Source organism: Vulpes lagopus, chromosome 2, assembly GCF_018345385.1.
Source record: "Vulpes lagopus strain Blue_001 chromosome 2, ASM1834538v1, whole genome shotgun sequence".
NCBI lineage: Eukaryota > Metazoa > Chordata > Mammalia > Carnivora > Canidae > Vulpes > Vulpes lagopus.
The window spans coordinates 40,910,467-40,921,383 of NC_054825.1; the positions used below are offsets into that span (position 1 = coordinate 40,910,467).

Below are 10,917 nucleotides of genomic sequence, written 5' to 3' on the forward strand. Positions count from 1 at the left end.
TTCTGCCCTGCCTCCCAGGACTCAGAACCCTTCCCCTGTGCCAAATCCTGTATTCCCAAAGAGAATCCACTGAGTGTCTGTGATGTGCAGATACTGTACTAGACACAGGGGACACAAGCCAAGACCAAAACTGATCAAAACCTTTGCCCTCATTCTTAATTTGGTGGTGCTTGGGAGTTGGGGGCGGAGAGAGACTGTAAGCAAGATAGATTTTAAAAATGTATGGTGTGTTAGAAGGTTAGATAAAGGAGGAGAACACAGCAGGGTGAAGGGAAGGGGGGCATGGGGAGTGAGGGTTGGAAGGCAATGCTGGGATAGAGGGAAGGCCAGGTGCAGAAGCCCGGGGGTTCTGGCCGGGAGAGGCAGGAAGAAGAAAGAGTGGGGAGGAGGGGAGTGTGAGAAAGGGGGTAGAGGGCACAGGGTGGGGCTCCAGGCTAGACAGGTGGGTATCATGGACCTAAGGGGCAGCAGTCGAGATGGGGAGAAGACCAGATTATCAATGTATTTGGAAGTTTTTCCTAATTGGTCCGATGTGGGAGTGAAAGAACTGACTTAAGGGACAATATTTTTGTCTTGGCGGAGTAACTGGAAGAAGATGTTCACTGAGTGGGACACGAGGGCTGCAGAAGTGGCTTGGAGAAGGATCAGGAGCTATCTGTGGACCTGTTAAGGTGCAGTGCTTATGAGGTTTCTGAGTGGAGTTGAGGGAGATGGAGGCTGTGAGGGGTTGCCAGCGTGTAAATGATGCTTTGAGTCTGGAGACTGGGTGAGGTCATATAAAGACCCACATAGAGAAGCAGACGGGTAGCCCAGGCCTGAGCTTGAGAGCACCAGGGCAGAGGAACGAGCAATGAGGGGTCTGTGGAGAGGTTCTTCTGATGGCATGTCTTGTGCTCCCCAGATGGAGGGCTGGGGTGCAGGGAGCTTTCCTGCCTTCTTCGTGCTTTGTGTTCAGTGCTTGAGGGTGGAGGCCTGGGCTTCCTCCTGGACAGGCTGGGGAATGGATATTTACTTCATGTACAAGTAACAGGTGTTATGCTGTGTGCTCCTGGTTCTTCTTCGTCCCTAGTAGTGGTAGCTCTTGGGAGGAGGGTTGGCACCTGTATTTTTTCAGAAAAGACACCAGAACTCAGAGCAGCCCATGTTGCTTCATAAATAGCCAGCCTGGGGCTCACACTGCCGTATGTTGGCTCCCAGGGGCTGGGCTCAGCGTGCCCCAGAGGCCTCATAGGATGTAGTCATCTGGTCGAAAAGACGGATGGGCCGACCTTGGCACAGCATGGTGTCAACATCCATAGCAGCATGTCTGCGGTGGCATAAGAAACACTAATGTGGCCTCCTGGGGAGGATCCAGAGGAGTATCACCGAGGGTGAGACATCTGAGCTGGGGCATGAAGGACAAGGAGTAGTGGAGGTGACAACCCTAATGGGGTTTCCAGTGAGTCGCAGTGTCTGGCTGGGACCTGGGGGGCCATGGGAGGTGGGGCAACCAGAGGAAGGCCGGAGCACAAGGAGCCTCGCAGAAGAGCAAAGGCACGGGGACAGTTTCCTACTTTCCTCTCCATTTGGGGACCGGTCCTGTTTTCTGTCCATTCCTCTGTGGACAGTTGGCTGGGCGGGAGGGTGGCAGACTTTATATTTTAGCAAGGACTCAGAGAGGTCTCCAGCCTCAAGTGCCAAAGGCTAGATGCTCATGCTGGCATTTCTGGATCACAGGCTGAGGGGAGGTCCCCTGGGGGTGAGGCCTGTTGGCTCGAGGGTCAGTGCCAGGGTCCTGCGAGGAGCTGATGAGGCCTACAGGGCCCATCCCAGAGCCAGGTCTCAGCTTGTGCTCATCTTTCTCCACCATGGGCCGCCTGACCAGCTCCTTTGGAAGGAGTGCATGCAGGTACATGTTTTCTGAAACCCAGCCAGCCAAAGGCTAAATCAGTGTCTTTCTTCTTCATTTTAAAGACTTGAAGAAGGTAGTGCCAGCCTGAGGAAACAAATGTCACGGCTAGAAGAAGAACTGGACCAAGAAAAGAAAAAGCATACAATGCTGGAAATAAAGCTGAGGAACTCAGAGCGGGCACGGGAAGATGCAGAGAAGAGGAACCAGCTGCTGCAGAAGGAAATGGAGGAGTTTTTTTCAACCTTGGGAAGCCTGACTGTTGGGGCAAAAGGTGACAAAGCCCAAAAGTGAAGATGTGGAAAGAGCTCCCTCCCACAGCAGTGCTTGCCTGCCTCAGGAGGAGCCACAAACCCCTGCAGCTTGGACCTGGGCTTCAGTGGTGCCAGGAGCTCTGGAGCCAGCTGGAGGGAGGAGTCCTGACACCCCCAGGGGGACTGTTGGGAGCCCAAGCCCCATGTAGGATCTGGATGCTGCTCCGACCATGCAGGGCCTGGTAGGTGTCAGGGGGGACAATCCCGTGACCACCCAAGCACCTGGGATCAGAGTAGCCCACTGGGAACATTTTGCATTCTTTATTAAATTTGCTGTCATGGCACGATGTCTGGATGCCTGACTCCTTTATGGTCATGCAGAATGGGTGTTACCAAGTTGCTCACAGAGTCGGAAGTCCTCGGGGTGTCCCACAGTGGAATGGCCTTACGAAGCTCTGAGGAATACCCAGTGTGATCACAGTCACTGAAGCTGGATTGATGCAAATCTACGTTTTGCTCCATACTCCCTGTGCCCAGGGCAGGACAGTTTTCCTGTCAGTTCTTCCTTCCCCCGCTGAGCCACCTGGGCCTGTGCAGCTGGCAGCTGGTCTGGAATTCCTCACAAGCCTTCCACCATAACCTGCTTGCTTTTGCTTCACCCCATATCTGCTCCAGGGTTAGAGCCTATGAGGCAGAGCTCAGCATGGGCACTGTACAGCTCACTTCTGCACCCGGGCCTGTGCGGGGGAGCAAGGCATGTGTACAAAGGAAAAGGGAGCCATGGTGATGGGACGTGCCGGTTCTCTGTCCTCCTGGGGCCCCACGAGCTGGGCCCTGTTTCTCTCCACACTTCCCTCGGGCTAGTACTAGTCCCTCTCCCTTCCATGCCCATTTTACCTTCCTTCTCCAGCTCATCCCCAGACTTCAGAGGTCCATTAGGGCAGACCCTATAAGAAAGTCTACCTGGCCACCACAGCACATGTACTAGCCTGGGCCAGAGCTCCTAGGGTTGGGATTTAGGGAGCAACAAAGGAGTGGCCTCAGAGCAGACTGGGCTGGTGTTCCTTCACTTGCTCCTGCTCATAGTGTCCTTACCTATCACCTCTTGCTACCCTGAACACTAAAGTGCCCCAATTTCTGATCACTATCTCGGGAAAAGTCCCTCAGGGCCAACCATCCATCTGCCTACAGTCAAGTATACACTGTTGCACTGATGCTTTAAATGCCAGGCTATTGGTGCTTCCAAGAAGAGCTGGCTTCATACCGTGAGGGATAAGCCCACATGCCCAAGTTGGCTAGTAACTTCCAGAGTGGTGAGGCAGGCTGACCACAGGCCACCTGTGGTCTTACCAACCAGGAAGCCAGATGCCTGCCAAGGGCACCCAGCAGCATCAGCCATCAAGAGTCCTCTTGGGGAACCGTGAGGAGGGAGGGGGTCATTGGAGACCAATACCCAGATCTACTGTCAGGCAATCTACTAGCAGATGATTTGGGTCACCGGCTTCCCCAGAAGGTAAAATATTGCTCTCTTCTCTATTCAAGGAGAAAGAGAAAGAAATTGAAGGGACTGATTCCTCAACAAGATAGGAGTTGGCCCCATCTCAGGGGAGAAACTGAGGCTAGGAGAAGATAAGTGGGAGCACCAGTGTATTCTCATGGTCCTGGGATCCCTTACCACAGTCCCGGGATTCTGCCCACATTGACTTGGAGAGGAACACTGCTAGGCTATCCAAGGAGCGGAAAGACAAAAGGGGTTTCACGTGATGAGAAGGAAGGTTGCCGGGCTGCTTTCAGCCTTTCAGAGAGGCAAAGGCTCCGCTTCCAGCCAAGCCAAAACCAGCTCGTGAACCCTGTCTGCCACCTGCTGGTGGAAGTAGGATCTGCAAATGCGATTCTTCTCTGAAAATCAGCCAACATTCAGTAGAAGTTCTGTCCTCCAGTTCTCACTTAACCAGCACTTTCCATTCGATTTGTAAAGCATATGGCCTTCTGCCTGTAAAGCACACTCAGCACCAGGGCCGATGGGCTTTGGCCCAGTATTCTGTATCTATCCACTCAGGTTCTCCCTGAGTTAATTTCAACAACCTATTTCCAAACTGTTTCAAGTTGTACCTATTTAGTGTAATGACAGCATTTCATATTAAGCAAACCAATGAGTTACGAATGTGAAAACATAAGAAATTAATGTTTTGAAGACTCCTGATTTTTTTTGGATGCTTTAGAAAGAGGAAAGGTAAGTTGCAAAAAAAATTGTTGAATTATGGATAAATCAACCATGCAATAGTTGAAAATTAGCAAAAATCTAGCATTCTGCTCTCAGATTACTTCAGAAGTGTCTTAAAATTTGTGTTTTGCTTTAAAACCAAAACTGGAAATTATAAGTGTCATACTCAAAAACAAAAAAGGAATTGGTTTTATAAGATTCACAAAAGTCCTTTTTTTTTTGTTAAGAGTAGTTTTTAGGGTGTGTGTGAGAGACAGACAGACAGACATTCCTTATTTTAGCTGGCTGTTGAATACTGGACTAGGCATAACCACTGCATACTCCACACTGTTAAAAGGGCTTTGGAATGGAGTCCATGTATCCATGTTCCCAGGCCTGTGGACAGTAAATGGAGTCACTAACAGTAACAATATGTTTCACTGACTCCCTTTCCTTTTGATGCAGGGCCCCAGCCCCCTGGAAAGGTCTCCCAATATCCTGTGTGGTGTTGTTATAAAGGAACAATTTCTAATTTATATGACCTCACAGCTAAGTAGATATGATAGTGTTACTGCCTCTTACACCCTTGTATCCACCAAGAGCCACCACCTTTGCCAGAAATCTCTGCCCTTCCTACTAAGCCCACTGCTACCACTTCCATACTCCAAGAAGCCCTGTGACAGCTGGACTTAGGAGGTCCAGGCCAAAATTGTATTGTGGTTGGTAAGAAAGGAGAGAGAAAACCACAGAAAGCTTCTTGGCATAAAACAAAGAACTTGGGCCAGTTCTGTGCAGCTGGAAGACACTGGGGAAGTTCAGCTGTGTGGGTCTCTGTTCCCTCATGTCTAAAATGAGGATAACCTCAGAGAATGGTTGCTGTGCCAGCAAGTCTAAGCACCTTACATGTGATTAGGTGACATTATTTTCTGTACTGTTAGAACCTAGTACTTTGGAAGCACAGAGAAGTTAAGGACCTGGACCACAACCATACACAAGTCGGTGAAGGAGTCAGGCTCCCATCCCAGGGAGTCTTAATTAAGAGCCTGTATTCTTAGTTACTCATTCAAATTGAAAAGATGCTGGCTTGAAAGTTTTAAAACATTACACCAATCTTTAATTCAAATGAGGTTTGTGCACAGGATGCAAAATGACTGCTATGAGATCTCTAAATCAGAGGGCAGAGGTCAGGGAAGGCACCCTGATAGATTTGACACCTGAACTGTTTTGTATGCTGATGTGTGTAGCTAGAGCAAAAGAGGTGTGTGTATGTGTGACAGAGAGAGAAACAGAGAAAGAGAGGTGGGGGAGGATGGAGCGCTAGAGAAGGTGGCAAGGATCTAGTCACAAGGGGTGGGATATGCTATTAGCCTTTATGCTTTAGGAGAGGATTTCCCTGCTGCATATTATGTCCCCTGTAGAAATCCACAGGCTTTTCATTCATATGGTGATACAGGGAACAAGACCTAGGTCATGGCTTTCATAGAATTTATGATGTAAGATAGACCATAAGTATAAAAAGAAGACAACAGGCCCCAAATGCAGTCATTCAAACTAAGCCACACATCACAGACCAAGACTTAACAGTTAGAGCTTTCCCAGGAACGAACGGAATCTTAAACCAGTCCATCAGTAATCATCTGGTCAGTACTAGTTAGGTCATCTAGACCCCAACTGTCCCCTTTAAGAAAGTAACCTTACAATAACCAACTTGCTTTTTTTCTAATATAATTTCCTGTTCCCTTCTGCCTATAGAAATTCTTCATTTTGTACGGCTCCTCCGAGTTCCTTTCTATGTTAGACTCAATTCTGCCCAATATTTATGAATCATTGAATAAAGTCATTAAGATCTCAATTTACAAAAAAAAAAAGACCTAAATTTACTCAGTTGAATTGTGCTTTTTTCCTTTTTTAACAGACATACACATAAACAAGATACATTCAGATTTTAAGACGTGCTCTGAAAAAAGGGATCCCAGGGCCGTATTTTAGACAGTTTGGTCCGGAAGTCCTGAGAAGGTGAATTTGAAGACGGAAGGACAGACAGGGCAGCCATGCAACCAGACGGCTGTAGACAGAAGAAAAAGAGCTGTAGAAGTTTGCATGAGTGATGGCACCAGTGTCGGCATGGTGGGTCACAGGGCAGGAGGCAGGAAAGGCCAGACACTAGAGCCTTGTCACTCAAGGTAGAGTTATTTTAAGGGATGTAGAAAAGCATTTGAAGGCTTTAAATCCATGGACATGAATTGGCTTGCATCCCAACAAGGCTCTTTGGGCCACTGGTGGAGAGTGGAGAACTTTGGTGGGGGTGACAGGAAGTGGCTGCAGAGAAGCTAGTCCAGGAACTGAGGTCCAGCCCGAGTATAATAGAGTGACAGGTCAGAAACTAGATAGGAATGGTCTGAAGACTGAATGAGGGATGAAGGGAAGGCACTGTGCCCAGATCAATCTCTACAGAAGTCCTGATGTGAAGAGGAGCAGAAAAATAGGGTAGCAAAGCGAAAGGGGCTGAGAGTGCCTTTTAAGGACAGGAATTACTAGAGCATGTTTGCTGCTAAGAGTAATTCAGTAGAGAGGGAAAGATAATGATGAAGAAATGAGGGTGATAATGAGAAGTCTGAAAAAAGATGCAAGAAGGTGGAAGGGTTGGCCTCCGAGACGAGAAGTGGGAGGCCAGAGGCCACAGACTAAACACATACCAAAGTCTTTCAAGAGTCCTGAAAAATGAACATGCTCGCCTTTAAGTAGCAGCCCCATAACTTACTTGAACACTAAAACCTTTATTGGCATAGAACTTCTCAGTCTTCCCTCTGTAACCACTGTAGAGGAGAGCGGTTACAAAGTAAACACTGGAGTCAGACTGCCCAGATTCAGACCCCGGCCCCACCACAGGTCAGTCAAGTAGCCCTGAGCATGTTACTTAGGATCGCTGTGCCTCAGTTTGAGGGGAGAACAGTTCTTACCAAAGTGGCAAAAACTCTGCAAGCTCATACAAAGCACTGAATGCCTGGCATAGGGTAAGCATTCAATGAATCTTGTTACTAATTCAACAGAGAGCCAGCTAGAATTGGTACTAGTCACTCAGTCACTGAAGGGTTGTAGGAAGGGCAGAGGCAGGATCATTACTTGGGCTGCACCATCTGCCCCTCTACTTCCTCATCTCGGTCTTCCCTTAGAGGTCTCCTGGGGTCATCCTGGTTCCCTTCTCTCATAGTAACCACCTGGGGCTTGGCCGGCCTCATTCTTGATGTGCCCTGCATCCCATCTGTCACCGCTCTTGTGGAGAGTTGAGTATTTGTTTAGGTCTCTAAGGCAGCTGATAATGGATGGAGGGGGGACATATTAGAGTCATCTCAGAAAGCTTGTAAGAAAACCATCTCCCTCATGGTTCTAATTCTATTTGAGAATCACCTTTTCCCTCTCACCTCTTCTGGGAAAACAAGAGCCTCAGAGAGTTTAGGCAACTTGCTGTAGGTGAGGCAACTAGTGTGAAGCCAGGGTGCCACTTTAGGTATCGGAGCCCAAGCTCACACTACCACAGTAATTTCAGAGTGCTATATGTGGTTTCCTTAGGACACATTTGGAGGATCATGAATATTGCATTCCAGAGGACAGAAACAGCATAGATGTAGGCCCTAGCCATTAATTTACCCAGCCCAACATTTATTGAATGCCTACCTCCCAGGCATTACCTAGGAGTTAGGACAGGTTCTTCCATCCAAGGGCTTCCAGAATGAAGCATCTAAAAGAGAACACAGGGTACCTCACAGAACAATATTAAAAGGCAGACAACATGCCTGTCTTATAAGACATTATATCCTGTGGAAAAAAGTGGGAAGTGAACAAATGAATGAGTTAGCAAGCAAGCACTGGGTATGTCAAAGAAAAAGTCATCGCAGGGAAAGCTCATCAGAGAATTATCTGAGCTAGGTCTTAGGCAATGAGGAGTTAAAATAGGCAAATGCAGGAGTAAGCAACCGAGGCATTGTACACAGAGATGCCATGGTGGATGTTCAGCTGGAATGAGGTGAACAGTGGGAATGTTACATGAAATAGAACCAAAACAAAATGTTTATCTGTTCTAATTCTTAAAAAAAAGAAAAAAAAAGGTGGGGGGATGTTAGGGTGGTTCAGGGGTTGAGCCTTTGGCTCAGGGCATGATCCTAGAGTCCTGGGATCGAGTCCCACGTCGCGCTCCCTGCATGGAGCCTGCTTCTCCCTCTGCCTATATCTCTACCTCTTTGTGTGTCTCTCATGGATAAATAAAATATTTTAAAAATATCAGTATTGATTTTTGGGGCATTTCTCTCAAATGATGAATTATTACCAACCAAAGGGTGGGACTACTTGGGATATAAAAAATTACTTGAAGGTCAGAGCATACAGAAGTTCTCAGGTGGGAGTCAATACACAATTGCTCCTTTGCTCTTGGATACTTCTCTACATTAAACCATTTCTATTCCTTTCCAAAGTTAAAGTCAGCAATTCCATTTGCTTACACTGATTACTTTTGTAAAAGTATATGAAGTCATCATTATAGTAGCCCTGTGAGACCATCTCCCATCCTTATGTGACAAAGAAGCGCCAGGCTCACCAAAATTGAGACTTATCCAAGATTGCCCAAATTCTCCATCTTGAGCTCAGGCTAACCTGGATTCACAGGATTCAATAGGTCCCACTCTCTCTGGAACCTTGTCTTGTCAACACACGTGCTTTTTAGTTCCTCTTTTTTCATTTGTCTGACCCTTCAGTCTTTTTCCTCAAGACATGTTGTGATTCTCTGTATTTCCTGCCAACTTCTAAAAAGTCCTTGTTACTGCTGTTTCATCACTCACTGGATCCTTAGCAAACAGAACTATGCCCCCACCTATCCAGGTAACTCTAAGTCTTACATATATTACCCAACAGGAACCCCTTTTCTTCTGTCCACAAAATGATACTAATGGAAATGGGTTTATGAGTCATACAGGCAGATGATGCAGACCTCACGATGGAAGAGACTGGAGAGGTGTACAGGCAGTAAAGGAGAAATTACTCCTTTCCCTCCCATCCTGAAACAAAGTGGCAAGCTGATGCCATACCTGATGTATGTCCCATCATGGTCTCTTCAAACTATGATGAACAAACTGGAAAATAGACTCGATATGCTTTCCCTGCACAACCACTTGTGTGCTGCCAAATCCTTAGGGCTCATCCCCAAATGCTACTCTTGGCCACTTTGCCCAGCTAATGGCAACCTGAGTCCTCTCCTTCCTTTCTTGTTCAAAAAGGATCTCAGCTCTCTCAGCTATCTTTGGCTGCCCACTCACCAGTCTCCACCTCCAGTCTAACCAGCTTACTCCCACTATCCATGTACCTCCTAAAACAAAGGTCTGGTCACATTACTCTTTCCCACAAACTTCAAATTCCTACTGCCTTTAAAATGAAGACAATTCCTCCAAATGTTTCAAGTCTTTCAGACTTATCTGTCATTATATTCTCCTCATAGACCACATTCAGGCCAGGCCATTCCACATTCCTTGCCCATGCACACACTTTTAAACCTCCTTGCTTTTCCCTTAACCTGGGATTACCCTTCCTTATACCAAGGCTCAAAAAAATGCCTCCTCTGCAAAATTCTCATTTCATCTGATCAATCCCTGTGTTCCTTCAGCATGGTTCTTGTTCCTCTTCACAAGAGTATTTCAATTAGGCTGACCAGACTGTCATCCATTTTTGTATCTTTCCTTACCCCAGCTTCCAACTTAGGATCTTAGACATAAATGCATTCACCAGTTGACAAAATTAAATGTTAGAAGTCCAACATTAACAAGGCATATTTTAAGTATTTTAGTTTCAAATGAAGTCCACAGATATTGGTGCATTCGCTGTAAAGCTAAAAAAAGTTTAAACCACAAAATCAGTACAAATCAATTTTTACTTACATGAAGTCAATGCACCTTTTAAGGTACAATACTAAAATAAATGGAGTACTTAGATTAACAAGGACGAACTATTCCCCTTTTATTTAGTGTCACTGGGGTATTACATCATGGGGTATCAGAACTGGATACTGGATACCAACTGGTGGTGGATATTGACTCAACGCTTTAATGTCTGCTTCTGCCACCCAGTCTCTTCCCGGAGGCCTCTCCAGTGACTGTGATAAAACAGATTGCATGCACCAGGTTGGCAACCCCATCAGCTGATGGAGCAGCAGTGATCAGGTTAAAGACCTCCTTCCAGTCCTGTCCTCAGAGCAGGAAGTTTGAGTGCAGGCCAGGATTGGGGACAGGATGGCTAAGATGGTTTTCTGGAGCAAGAGTTGAGTAAGATAGAGGAGTGTTGTCATACAGAGGCATCCTGGATGTATATAGAGAGTGACCCTGATACTCACAGAGCAGCCTGGCCAGCAGCACAGGCAAAGAGAAAATATGCATGACAAAGGTGAGAACATACTCAAGGCTGAAAGCCTCAATTTATTCTGAAATAGATCCTTTTAAATTACTTTTTGCCAAGTGGCCATGATAGCTGCTCTCTCACATAGTTACCAAGAACTAGCTTAAGGGCACTAAAGAAAATTCCTTTTAGATAAA

At 46.7% G+C, this 10,917-nt stretch overlaps 1 protein-coding gene across 9 annotated transcripts in view; it reads left to right on the forward strand.

The window, feature by feature from the left end:
• Nucleotides 1–2,486, forward strand: part of ARHGAP22 (Rho GTPase activating protein 22) — a 136,257-nt gene extending 133,771 nt beyond the window's left edge. For all 9 annotated transcript variants that reach the window (XM_041745054.1, XM_041745056.1, XM_041745058.1 and 6 more), the window contains one exon: nucleotides 1,954–2,486. In XM_041745054.1, the coding sequence (XP_041600988.1) occupies nucleotides 1,954–2,182 (229 nt within the window). In that variant the 3' untranslated portion in view covers nucleotides 2,183–2,486. The remainder of the gene's footprint in view (nucleotides 1–1,953) is intronic.
• The last annotated feature ends 8,431 nt before the right edge of the window (nucleotides 2,487–10,917 follow it).